Below are 13,246 nucleotides of genomic sequence, written 5' to 3'. Positions count from 1 at the left end.
CCCCAATCCTACTGGGAGAGGGAGGAGGGAACTCAGCTGAACTAGCAGCCCAGTATGTGATCTCCTGTCCCAGCCTGAGGAACAGTGAGCCTGTCTCCCAATAATGCTCAATATGTTTACAGTATATGTAAATATTTTATGACATGTTTCTGTTGTAAATGTCTGTAATACGTCTGTAGATTTTATTTTACTTTTAGTTTTTGTTTTTTCATGTGCATTTGATTATTTTTATTTGCTTTGGCAACACTGATTGTATCCATCGGTCCTGCTAATAAAGCACCCTGAATTGAATTGAATTGAGAGGAGAGACACTGAGAGAAGAGAGAGAGAGGAGAGGAGTGAGAAAGAGAGAGAGAGAGGGCACTCAGAGAAGTTAATTCCTCCTGGGATGCAGCTGGAGCCAGTCTGTGGCGGTCCGCAGTCCACACTCGCTCTCTCTGTCCTAGGTGCCCTGAGCTTGTCTGGGTTGCCTGAAATTTACATTCGAGCTCAGTCTGGAGGAGCTGGAGAGTTTGCCAGGACGCGTTGGAAGACATTTGGAAGGTAACGATGCGTTGTTTGACCTGTATGTCTTATATTTGATAGTTTCTTGCCATTTTCTACTGAAGGTATATGAACAACAGACCAAGCAATTCCGCCAGGTTGTTATTGTCTGTGTGGAGTCTGCATGTTGCCACTCGTGCAGTACGTCTTGGCGCACCTGCCAGGACTCGCGGTTTTCCGATCAGGATGGGTCGTTGTTGCGGTGTGGGAAGTGGGGTCTCGAGACACGCTGTCACAGGGGTCGGAGCCGCACAGACCAGCAGGCACGTTTCTTGCTCAGCGAGGTTCCAGATGGGCAGGAATCACTTTCTCCAGAGGCACTGCAAAGCTCCAGGGTCACATTCCCAGTGCGCAGCAGTCTGATCCGCTCCAGGTGTGACAGTGCTGTCAGTCAGACTCCCAGTTCGCAGCAGTCTGATCCGCTCCGGGTTTTATCGAGTGCTGAAGAGTTTTCTATGGAAGCAAATTTCCTATGTATTTCCATGTTTGGGGTAAACCTGTATCACTGCTGTGAATATCTGTACGGGAGCTAACAGACTGACTCTCTGCCTATCAGTGTCCCAGTCCAGTGACAATAGGGGCTACAGTCCCAGTACAGTAGAACAGTCCCAGTGCAGTAGAACAGTCTGTTACAGTAGGAGCTACAGTCCCAGTGCAGTTGAACAGTCCTGTTACAATAGGAGCTACAGTCCCAGTGCAGTAGAACAGTCTGTTACAACAGGAGCTACAGTCCCAGTGCAGTAGAACAGTCTGTTACAGTAGGAGCTACAGTCCCAGTGCAGTAGAACAGTCTGTTACAGTAGGAGCTACAGTCCCAGTATATTCTAGTAACTCTACAGGATGTTTTGGTCTGAACAAGGCAGAGAAGTTGGAGAGAGGAGAGTGTTAGAAGTGGTGTGTGACATTGACCAGTGAGTGTGACATGCCCTCAATTTCCGACACTAAACCGATCAATGTGGTTATTGATTGTGAAGTATCTGGGTTGTCGCATTTCAGTGGAAACAGTGTGGAGTGCGAGGACTGGAGTATGTCTGCTGTCACCACAGACGTTGACAGGAAGAATGACGTTCTCTTCACCCGGCAACAGATGACGATATAAAACTGTCCCACTTGAAGCAGGAGCTTTTCTGCTAACTGCAGCTCCAGTACCGGTGAGTTTCTGTCTGATTCAAAACTACAGTACCCAGGAGTCTCTGAGCGGCCCTGGTGTAGTGAAGGGTGAGTGTTGGGTGGCTGGGGCTGATGGGAGTTGTAGTTTGGTGGTGCTGGTGCAGATGTGCTGGAGGATGGAGGTGGGGAGTTTATCTCTTGGCTTACAGAGTGACATTGAGATCATATTTATCATTGCCAGGAGCCTTAATCTCCCCACGTGACGCCTTAATGCGGCTCCTAATCTGAGCTGAGGGAGAGGCTGCGGGCATGTCCCTGTGAGAACGGGGTCACGGTCCGAGCCTTCAGCCCAGGGGGCTCCACAGACCCCAGTGCTGCCTGCTCTCGTAGCACACCCTGTGGCTCCAGACGGCAAGTCTGCGTGGGGTCGGGGTGAGGGGGGAATCGGGAGCAGGAGTATGTAGGGTTTAAGGATGTGGGCGGGGGGTGATGTTTACACAGAGAGTGGCAGGGAGAGGCTGCAGGAGGAGAGTCTGGGATGAGGAACAGGCTCACTGTTCGTTCTCAGGCTGGGACAGGAGATCACACACTGTATTATTATTATTATTGAGAGACAGGGTCACTGTCTGTTCCTCAGGCTGGGACAGGAGATCACACACTGTATTATTATTATTGAGAGACAGGGTCACTGTCTGTTCCTCAGGCTGGGACAGGAGATCACACACTGTAATATTATTATTGAGAAACAGGCTCACTGTCTGTTCCTCAGGCTGGGACAGGAGATCACACACTGTAATATTATTAATGAGAGACAGGCTCACTGTCTGTTCCTCAGGCTGAGACAGGAGATCACACACTGTATTATTATTATTGAGAGACAGGCTCACTGTCTGTTCCCCAGGCTGGGACAAGAAATCACACACTGTATTATTATTATTGAGAGACAGGCTCACTGTCTGTTCCCCAGGCTGGGACAAGAAATCACACACTGTATTATTATTATTATTATTGAGAGACAGGCTCACTGTCTGTTTCTCAGGCTGGGACAAGAGATTACACACTGTAATATTATTAATGAGAGACAGGCTCACTGTCTGTTCCTCAGGCTGGGACAGGAGGTCACACACTGTATTATTATTGTAACGCAACGGGGGCTCAGGCGGGCGCCCTTGCCGCATCTGGTCGGCCCCATCCCGACTGGAGGCTCGAACCCGGGACTTCCGCGTCTCTCTGCAGCGACCTAGCCCCGTGAGCCAAAGAGAGATCTCCCCACAGCCCAGTAGCTGTGGTCCTGCTATCACAGGGAAGGGCGGTGACGTCACCCGCTCTGGTACGCCGGCTCTTACACAGCGCCCTGTCGGCCGTAAGCGTTACACTCTCCCCCGCTTAAATCGCCGTCCCCGGCGAAGGGCTATCCCACCCCGCTTCTGACACCAATGTAACGCAACGGGGGCTCAGGCGGGCGCCCTTGCCGCATCTGGTCGGCCCCTGCACCCTCCGGGGCTCGAACCCGGGACTTCCGCGTCTCTCTGCAGCGACCTAGCCCCGTGAGCCAAAGAGAGATCTCCCCACAGCCCAGTAGCTGTGGTCCTGCTATCACAGGGAAGGGCGGTGACGTCACCCGCTCTGGTACGCCGGCTCTTACACAGCGCCCTGTCGGCCGTAAGCGTTACATTATTATTATTATTATTATTGAGAGACAGGCTCACTGTCTGTTCCTCAGGCTGGGACAGGAGGTCACACACTGTAATATTATTATTGAGAGACAGGCTCATTGTCTGTTCCTCAGGCTGGGACAGGAGGTCACACACTGTATCATTATTATTGAGAGACAGGCTCACTGTCTGATCCTCAGGCTGGGACAGGAGATCACACACTGTAATATTATTATTGAGAGACAGGCTCATTGTCTGTTCCTCAGGCTGGGACAGGAGATCACACACTGTATTATTATTATTATTGAGAGACAGGCTCACTGTCTGTTCCTCAGGCTGGGACAGGAGGTCACACACTGTATTATTATTATTGAGAGACAGGCTCACTGTCTGATCCTCAGGCTGGGACAGGAGATCACACACTGTATTATTATTATTAAGAGACAGACTCACTGTTCCCCAGGCTGGGACAGGAGATCACACACTGTATTATTATTATTGAGAGACGGGCTCACTGTCTGTTCCTCAGGCTGTGACAGGAGATCACACACTGTATTATTATTATTGAGAGACAGGCTCACTGTCTGATCCTCAGGCTGGGACAGGAGATCACACACTGTATTATTATTATTGAGAGACAGGCTCACTGTCTGTTCCTCAGGCTGGGACAGGAGATCACACACTGTAATATTATTATTGAGAGACAGGCTCACTGTCTGTCCCTCAGGCTGGGACAGGAGATCACACACTGTATTATTATTATTGAGAGACAGGCTCACTGTCTGTTCCTCAGGCTGGGACAGTAGATCACACACTGTATTATTATTATTGAGAGACAGACTCACTTTTCCTCAGGCTGGGACAGGAGATCACACGCTGTATTATTATTATTGAGAGACAGGCTCACTGTCTGTTCCTCAGGCTGGGACAGTAGATCACACACTGTATTATTATTATTGAGAGACAGACTCACTTTTCCTCAGGCAGGGACAGGAGATCACACACTGTATTATTATTATTATTATTATTATCATCACTGTCTGTTCCTCAGGCTGGGAGGAGTCACTGAGCCTGTCCTCTCTGGACAGCCAGGTCTGCCTGTGTCCAGTTTCTCTGGCCAGGCTCTGGTCACTGAGCCTGTCCTCTCTGGACAGTCAGGTCTGCCTGTGTCCAGTTTCTCTGGCCAGGCTGTGGTCACTGAGCCTGTCCTCTCTGGACAGCCAGGTCTGCCTGTGTCCAGTTTCTCTGGCCAGGCTGTGGTCACTGAGCCTGTCCTCTCTGGACAGCCAGGTCTGCCTGTGTCCAGTTTCTCTGGCCAGGCTCTGGTCACTGAGCCTGTCCTCTCTGGACAGTCAGGTTTGCCTGTGTCTGGTCTGATGGGAGGCAGGGGCAGTGTTGATGTGTGAACTGTCTGTTTCTCAGCAGGACGAGGCTCCTGGACACCTCTGCGTGTCACAGTCCATGTCTGCTCAGCGCGTGATGCTTTAAATATAGTCTTTCGCCAGGCTCTTATTTATAGGGTGGTATTTGATAAGGGGGCAGACGTCGTGATTTCTCCCTGTAATCGCCTCCACAAATTAGCGCAGAAATGTGGCAACACGTTTTTACTGCTGAGATCCAACAGCCCCTGTCTCTCCCTCTCACTCTTCCAGGGGAACCCAGATTCTCGTCCCCGGGCCCGACCCCGAAGAGACTCGGTCCCCCCGTGCTGTCCAGCAGCCTGAGTGAGAGAAACTGACCCGTGAGCTGAGTCCTGACAGAGGTGCAAGAGTTCCTGCAGCAAGGAGACAGGGTGTGAATATTTCCTGACTTTCTGTGACACCCTCCCCTGAGCAGCTCAGTGTTGCTGCAGTGTTGCTCCAGGAGACTGTCCCCTGCCCTTGTGTAAAGATCTGAGCAGCTCAGTGTTGCTGCAGTGTTGCTCCAGGAGACTGTCCCCTGCTCTTGTGTAAAGATCTGAGCAGCTCAGTGTTGCTGCAGTGTTGCTCCAGGAGACTGTCCCCTGCTCTTGTGTAAAGATCTGAGCAGCTCAGTGTTGCTGCAGTGTTGCTCCAGGAGACTGTCCCCTGCTCTTGTGTAAAGATCTGAGCAGCTCAGTGTTGCTGCAGTGTTGCTCCAGGAGACTGTCCCCTGCTCTTGTGTAAGGATCTGAGCAGCTCAGTGTTGCTGCAGTGTTGCTCCAGGAGACTGTCCCCTGCTCTTGTGTAAAGATCTGAGCAGCTCAGTGTTGCTGCAGTGTTGCTCCAGGAGACTGTCCCCTGCTCTTGTGTAAAGATCTGAGCAGCTCAGTGTTGCTGCAGTGTTGCTCCAGGAGACTGTCCCCTGCTCTTGTGTAAAGATCTGAGCAGCTCAGTGTTGCTGCAGTGTTGCTCCAGGAGACTGTCCCCTGCTCTTGTGTAAAGATCTGAGCAGCTCAGTGTTGCTGCAGTGTTGCTCCAGGAGACTGTCCCCTGCTCTTGTGTAAAGATCTGAGCAGCTCAGTGTTGCTGCAGTGTTGCTCCAGGAGACTGTCCCCTGCTCTTGTGTAAGGATCTGAGCAGCTCAGTGTTGCTGCAGTGTTGCTCCAGGAGACTGTCCCCTGCTCTTGTGATTAAAGTAATCCCCAGCTCTGTCACACAGATACAAGGCAAACTGCTTAATTTCCCCCTCAATCCTCTCTCTCCCTGTATCACTCTCTCCCTCTGTCTCTCTCTCTCCTCTCTCCCCACTCTCTCCTGTCTCTCTCTCCCCTCTCTCCTCTCTCAATTCAATTCAGGGTGCTTTATTAGCAGGACCGATGGGTACAATCAGTGTTGCCAAAGCAAATAAAAATAATCAAACTCACATGAAACAAAACAAAAACTAAAAGTAAAATAAAATCTACAGACATATTACAGACATTTACAACAGAGACATCATAAAATATTTACATATACTGTGAACATATTGAGCATTATTGGGAGACAGACTCACTGTTCCTTAGGCTGGGACAGGAGATCACATACTGGGCTGCCAGTTCAACTGAGTTCCCTCCTCCCTCTCCCAGTAGGATTGGGACCCGTTGTGATTCTGGCAGATGTGGGAACTCTGGGACTAGATTTCTGAATTTAGGGAAGAATGTTTCTCTAATCCCAGAGTATCTGTCACAGTGCAGTAGGAAGTGCACCTCTGTCTCTATTTCTCCCCGCTGGCAATGGGAGCACAGCCTGTCCTCTCTGGACAGTCAGGTCTGCCTGTGTCCAGTTTCTCTGGCCAGGCTGTGGTCACTGAGCCTGTACTTCATCAGGGTCAGTTTCTTTCTGCTGTTTCTTATCTTGGTCAAATATTCGGCTAGTTTACAGTATATTGTCTGATTAGGGTTGTGTAGTATTCCAGTGTGTGTTGTGTTTGTGTCCCAGTGTGCGAGATATTGCTGTTTGATCTGTGCTGTGATGTGGTTGAGTCTGAGTTGTGGTGCTCTAGCAGTGCGGTCCTGAGGCTGGTTGTGTGTTGTGTGTATTGTGCTGTGATGTGGTTGAGTCTGAGTTGTGGTGCTCTAGCAGTGCTGTCCTGAGGCTGGTTGTGTGTTGTGTGTATTGTGCTGTGATGTGGTTGAGTCTGAGTTGTGGTGCTCTAGCAGTGCTGTCCTGAGGCTGGTTGTGTGTTGTGTGTATTGTGCTGTGATGTGCTTGAGTCTGAGTTGTGGTGCTCTAGCAGTGCTGTCCTGATGCTGGTTGTGTGTTGTGTGTATTGTGCTGTGATGTGGTTGAGTCTGAGTTGTGGTGCTTTAGCAGTGCTGTCCTGATGCTGGTTAGTGTCGGTGTGGCTCAGGTCAGTGAGCCTCAGGACCAGCTGGCTCAGGGGGCTCTGTTTTGGGCTCAGCTCTGGGCTCAGCAGGGCATTGTGGTGGCAGGAACTCTGGTCGCTGTTTTTTAGGTGTAGCCAATACTTCAATATTCTCTTCTGTACTAACCCCTCTCTCCTCTCTCTCCCCTCTCTCTCTCCTCTCTTTCAGTGTCTGTGTCCAGTACTCCGGATTCCCTCGCTATCTGGCGGAGGTCTGGGAGCTGACTGACGCCCCTCTGCCTCTCTGTCCGCAGGAGTCTGGACCGTGTGCCGGTGCTGGTGCTGGTGTTGCAGCCTCTCCCTGCGTTCCCGCCCTGCGGAGAGCCAGGCGATCCGCGGGAATCCTGGCGGATGTCCCTTTTCACTCGGCTGGCTGTTTGACAGAGCTGGTCCCGGGTTCGTTAATCGAGATTTCTCCTGACCAGCAGGGGGCGCTGGGAGACCCTAACCCTCTCCGACTGCTCCTAGCTTCTGGCTCCCAGATCCCGGGCGTCTGGCGGGAGACTGAGACCCATTGTGTTGTACTGAGATAAGAGATCAGATCCCTTTATTGGCCTGATACAACTTCTTGTATTAGGAATTCGTCTTTTCGCAGACCCCAGCTTGCTCTCCATGAGACACGCAGACGGGGAGAGAAGCTGGGGGTCAGAGCGCAGGGTCAGACATTGTACAGTACCCCTGGAGCAGCTGGGGTGAAGGGCCTTGCTCAGAGGCCCAATGGAGTAGGATTCCTCTGCCAGCCGAGGAATTTGAACCCGCAACCTTCCAGCCACAGAGCTACAGCTCTGCCCAATGATAATGCAGTATTGCAGATATTGTGAGATAAATGCAGTGCTGCTGTATTGCAAGATAGTGCAATACTGTGAGATATTTTGAGAAACCACGAGATACCACGAGATACGCGAGATACTGCAAGATATCGCGAGATACTGCGAGATCCTGCACTGTCTCAGCCCAGCAGGGCTCTGCAGGGCTCCAAAGAAGTTAACCAATAGCAAGAGGGCTGGCAGGTGGGCGGGGGAGATTAGGGACCAATCAGGCCTGGGGAAGGGAGCCAATCAGATCTGAGGAACTGCAGAACTGCGGAATTTTCAGTTTCTGGAATCTCGTCCAGCCAATCAGAACAGCAGGTGACAAAGGGGGCGGATTTTATACCCTTTCCCAGCCAATCCGAACTGGAGAACCGAGAGATAGAGGAGCACTGGTCTATCTGGACACAGAGCCTCTTCTGACCCTGCGTCTGGCCCGTGAGCCCGGAGAGGAGGAGGAGGGCGTTCTGCCGCTGGGCAGTCTGGGTAAGAACACGGCCAAGGAGCCTCGCGCGGTGATCTCGGAGCAGAGAGGCTGCTGGGAGGAGGGCCAGCACGACCCAGTCCGGTCTCTTGAGTCACAGGCTCTCTCCCGGAGGCTCCGGACCCCAGCTCTCCGGGGGTGAGGGGGGTCCTGACTGACACCAGTACCATCCCTGTCGGAGCTCCCGGACCTGCCCGCCCAGCGGAGTGCGGAGAGGAGGGATCTTGCGTGGGGGCGTGTCCGATCCCGACACGCAGGGAGGGACCGGCCCCGAGGCTGTGTGGAACGCCGGGAAGAGGGGGACACCCGATGACTCTTTGGGGCGCCTGCCTGGACGCGCGGACACTTGAGCGACTCGGGAACGCCGATTGGCATCTGAACGATCCCCGGAGGAGAGGAATTCCGGAAGGAGCCGAGGGATCCGGAAATCCCGGAGGATCTGCGTCTGCTGCTTTCCTGGGCTGTACCGCGGGTTTGGGCAGATCCATGAAAAACATCCGCCCGTCCCTCCGGCGCTGAGCCATTCCTGGGATCCGAGAACTTCCCACCGGGGGAGGAGTCCAGTTCTCTGTCTCTTGTCATTGCCCACCAGCTGGAGGTCAGAGGTCGAGGGTCAAGGGCTGCCTGCGTTCCGGGGCGCGGCTGAGCTCGGGGGGTGACTCCTGGGGGTCACTGCACTGCCCCCCCGAAATCCGCCAAGGGAGCGAAGCTCTAGAAGAATCGTTGAGCATCGTGGGACTCATTCTTACGGATCAAGTCTGATCCGCCCCAGGAGCGGTTCCCGGTATTCCCGGGACAGCGCTGGGGGCTTCTTGCCGAGGAGGAGGAGCTCCTGGGAACCCGTGCCCCACCCTGTGCAGAGCGCAGGTCTCCTCCAGAGGACACGTTCCCAGGATTCCCAGGGGAGATTCCTGAAGAGCCTGGAGACACTCGGGGTGTACAGCCTGGACCCAGGGGACCCCTTCTCAAACTCGAACCCCAGTTTAAAAGCAGCGGTTCCGGTTCTTCTCGGGTGGTTCTTCTCGGGTCTGTCTGTCCTGCTCTGCCAGGCGGGGTGAGGTCGGGATCAATCGGGGCCGAGCTGTAACCAGATCGATCGGGGCGATCGGTACAGCCCTCTGGCCCGGGGGGGTGCGAGACAGCGCGGCTCTCGGGGGGGAACTCTGGGAGATTCTCCACCCGCTGTAGCGCCCTCGTCTGGACACGAGTGGTACTGCTGAGGAGACTCCGAGGGCTCGTGCGTCGGGCGGGGCAGGGGGGCGAGCGGTGTGCGCTGCGCTGTGATCGATCTGCGCGGGGTAACAGAGGGAAGTCGTGAGAGAAGCTCGACCCCGGGGCCGGGCATGGGGGCCGCGCGGGTCAAGCGGCGCTTCAGCGCGGTGGTGGACGGGCCCCTGGAGGAGGAGGAGGTGATGAGGCTGGCGCAGAGCGCGGCGGAGCCGGGCGGCGGCACGCCCACCAGCCCCCCGGCCCGCAATGGCAAGGCCCCGCCTCCCGGGGGCGGGGCGGCGGGGCCGGGGGCGGGGCCGGGGGCGGGCCGCCGCCGCCGCCCGCGCAGCCGCTTCGTGGGCAAGGACGGCCGCTGCAACGTGACCTTCGTCAACATGAGCGAGCGCGGCCAGCGCTACCTGACCGACCTCTTCACCACCTGCGTGGACATCCGCTGGCGCTGGATGTTCGTGGTCTTCTCGCTGTCCTTCCTGCTGTCCTGGCTGCTGTTCGGCTTCTCCTTCTGGCTGATCGCCTCGGCGCATGGTGACCTGGCCCCCCCGGCGCCCCCGGCCCCCGCCGCCACCCCGCCCGAGCCCTGCTTCCTGCAGGTCAACAGCTTCATGGCGGCCTTCCTGTTCTCCCTGGAGACGCAGACCTCCATCGGCTACGGCTTCCGCAGCGTGACGGAGGCCTGCCCCCTGGCGGTGCTGGCCGTCGTGCTGCAGTGCATCGTTGGCTGCATCATCGACGCCTTCATCATCGGGGCGGTCATGGCCAAGATCGCCAAGCCCAAGAAGCGCAACGAGACGCTGGTGTTCTCCGACTGCGCGGTGGTGGCGCTGCGCGATGCCCAGCTCTGCCTCATGTGGCGCGTCGGCAACCTGCGCAAGAGCCACCTGGTGGAGGCGCACGTCCGCGCGCAGCTGCTCAGGGTGAGAGGCAGGGGGCGCCATTATGAGAGAGACGGGGAGAGACGGGGAGAGAGACAGGGAGAGATGGGGAGAGAGAGAGACAGGGGGAGAGAGACAGGAGAGCGTCACTCAGCCAGGCTGTGACATCTGGACTGCAGGCTGTTCCCTGTAATCAGCTTTTGTTGTTTTCTCAGGATTTCTGAGGTTTATGGAGGATTAATTTAGTGGCTTTGAAAAGTAAATCATAACCCCATCACTCTCAATAACTATTTCCTGTGAGTGTCTACTTCACAATCAAGTCTACTGTAGTGTCCAGTCAGTCAGTGTCTCTGTGCTGTAGTGTCCAGTCAGTCAGTCAGTGTCTCTGTGCTGTAGTGTCCAGTCAGTCAGTCAGGGTCAATGTGCTGTAGTGTCCAGTCAGTCAGTCAGTGTCTCTGTGCTGTAGTGTCCAGTCAGTCAGGGTCTCTGTGCTGTAGTGTCCAGTCAGCCAGTCAGTGTCTCTGTGCTGTAGTGTCCAGTCAGTCAGTGTCACTGTGCTGTAGTGTCCAGTCAGTCAGTCAGGGTCACTGTGCTGTAGTGTCCAGTCAGTCAGAGGGTCAGTATTAATCCATGTCCTCGTCTCTCATTAGCCTCGGGTGACCCCAGAGGGGGAGTACCTGCCCCTGGACCATGTGGACATCAATGTGGGCTTTGACAACGGCACTGACCGCATCTTCCTGGTGTCGCCGGTCACCATTGTGCACGAGATCGACGAGGACAGTCCGCTGTACGAGATGGACCGCCGTGCGCTGCAGGACGACACCGAGCTGGAGATCGTGGTCATCCTGGAGGGCATGGTGGAGGCCACTGCGATGACCACTCAGTGCCGCAGCTCCTACCTGGCCTCGGAGATCCTCTGGGGACATCGATTCGAACCCGTGCTCTTCGAGAAGAAGAGCTGCTACCAGGTATGAGAGAGAGCTACTGCCCTGTAGTGCTGTAGTGTCCAGTCAGTTAGTCAAGGTTACAGTGCTGTAGTGTCCAGTCAGTCAGTCAGGGTCACTGTGCTGTAGTGTCCAGTCAGTCAGTCAGTGTCTCTATGCTGTAGTGTCCAGTCAGTCAGGGTCACTGTGCTGTAGTGTCCAGTCAGTCAGTTAGTGTCTCTGTGCTGTAGTGTCCAGGTGGTCAATGTCCAGTCCTCTCTCTCGCAGGTGGACTACTCTTATTTCCATCGCACCTATGAGATTCCCAGTACGCCCAACTGCAGCGCCAAGGAGCTGGCTGAGAGGAAGTTCATTCTGAGCACCAGGGCCTCCTTCTGCTACGAGAATGAGGTGGCGCTGCTGAGCCATGGGGCTCTGGAGCAGGGCTCCACCACCGAGACCTCCCCCGATACTGCCCCCCGCACTGCCCGGGACCACTGAGGGAGAGGAGAGAGAGGGCAGAGAGGGGAGAGGGGAGAGGGCAGAGAGGGCAGAGAGGGCAGAGAGGGGAGAGGAGAGAGAGGGCAGAGAGGGGAGAGGGGAGAGGGGAGAGGGGAGAGGGGAGAGGGGAGAGGGGAGAGAGGGGAGAGGGGAGAGAGGGGAGAGGGCGGAGAGGGGAGAGGGCAGAGAGGGGAGAGAGGGCAGAGAGGGGAGAGAGGGCAGAGAGGGGAGAGGGGAGAGAGGGGAGAGGGGAGAGAGGGCAGAGGGCAGAGGGCAGAGAGGGGAGAGGGCAGAGAGGGGAGAGAGGGGAGAGAGGGGAGAGAGGGCAGAGGGGAGAGGGCAGAGAGGGCAGAGGGCAGAGGGCAGAGAGGGGAGAGGGCAGAGAGGAGGGAGAGGGAGAGGGAGAGAGAGGGGAGAGGGAGAGAGAGGGGAGAGGGGCAGCAGTGCGGGGAGGAGACGGGAGACGGGAGACCGGAGACAGGAGACACCAGCACTCAGCTTATTGGACTTGGCGATCGAACCCGAGCTGCACTGACCTGCTGGAGGAGCCAGGGAGAGGCGCCCCCTTGTGGAGACTCTGGGCAGCACAATCGCTACTCAGATGTCAAATCCAAATAAAACTCCAGTTCTCAACACTCTGTATTCTCCTCTCTTCTTACTAACACATTCCTTCCCCTGACCCCTAACCCACTGAGCAGGACTGGACTGGACTGAGCCCTGTCCCCTGAGCTGGACTGGACTGGACTGGACTGAGCTCTGTCCTCTGAGCAGGACTGGACTGGACTGAGCACTGTCCTCTCAGCAGGACTGGACTGGACTGGCCCTGTCGTCTGAGGAGGACTGGACTGGACTGAGCCCTGTCCTCTGAGCAGGACTGGACTGGACTGAGCCCTGTCCCCTGAGCAGGACTGGACTGGACTGGACTGAGCCCTGTCCCCTGAGCAGGACTGGACTGGACTGGACTGAGCCCTGTCCTCTGAGCAGGACTGGACTGGACTGGACTGAGCCCTGTCCTCTGAGCAGGACTGGACTGGACTGAGCCCTGTCCTCTCAGCAGGACTGGACTGGACTGGCCCTGTCCTCTGAGGAGGACTGGACTGGACTGAGCCCTGTCCTCTGAGCAGGACTGGACTGGACTGGCTCTGTCCTCTGAGCAGGACTGGACTGGACTGAGCCCTGTCCCCCAAGCTGGACTGGACTGGACTGGACTGAGCCCTGTCCCCCAAGCTGGACTGGATTGGACTGGACTGAGCCCTGTGCCCTGAGCTGGACTGGACTGGACTGGACTGGACTGGACTGAACCCCGTCCCCTGAG

At 55.5% G+C, this 13,246-nt stretch overlaps 1 protein-coding gene across 2 annotated transcripts; it reads left to right on the top strand.

Annotated features, from left to right (window-relative positions):
• The first annotated feature begins 362 nt into the window (after positions 1-362).
• On the top strand, positions 363-11,961 carry kcnj14 (potassium inwardly rectifying channel subfamily J member 14). Of its 2 annotated transcripts, XM_069182843.1 has the most exons (6): positions 363-543; positions 1,540-1,694; positions 4,961-5,100; positions 7,282-10,549; positions 11,158-11,475; positions 11,719-11,961. In XM_069182843.1, the coding sequence occupies exons 4-6, from the start codon at positions 9,749-9,751 to the stop codon at positions 11,929-11,931; spliced, it is 1,332 nt and encodes a 443-aa protein (XP_069038944.1). In that variant the 5' UTR covers positions 363-543; positions 1,540-1,694; positions 4,961-5,100; positions 7,282-9,748; the 3' UTR covers positions 11,932-11,961. The 2 variants fall into 2 exon arrangements, with proteins under 2 accessions (XP_069038944.1, XP_069038945.1); XM_069182844.1 differs by lacking the exon at positions 4,961-5,100.
• The last annotated feature ends 1,285 nt before the right edge of the window (positions 11,962-13,246 follow it).

This window comes from Lepisosteus oculatus, chromosome 23, assembly GCF_040954835.1.
Source record: "Lepisosteus oculatus isolate fLepOcu1 chromosome 23, fLepOcu1.hap2, whole genome shotgun sequence".
NCBI lineage: Eukaryota > Metazoa > Chordata > Actinopteri > Semionotiformes > Lepisosteidae > Lepisosteus > Lepisosteus oculatus.
The sequence above is the reverse complement of the archived record's forward strand: the minus strand, read 5'-3'. Positions and strand labels throughout refer to the sequence as shown.

Coding starts and splice junctions, on each gene's coding strand:
- kcnj14 (XM_069182844.1), top strand. CDS start 9,749: ATGGGGGCCGCGCGGGTCAAGCGGCGCTTCAGCGCGGTGGTGGACGGG. Junction 10,550..11,157: donor TCCGCGCGCAGCTGCTCAGG/GTGAGAGGCAGG, acceptor GTCTCTCATTAG/CCTCGGGTGACCCCAGAGGG. Junction 11,476..11,718: donor AGAAGAAGAGCTGCTACCAG/GTATGAGAGAGA, acceptor TCTCTCTCGCAG/GTGGACTACTCTTATTTCCA.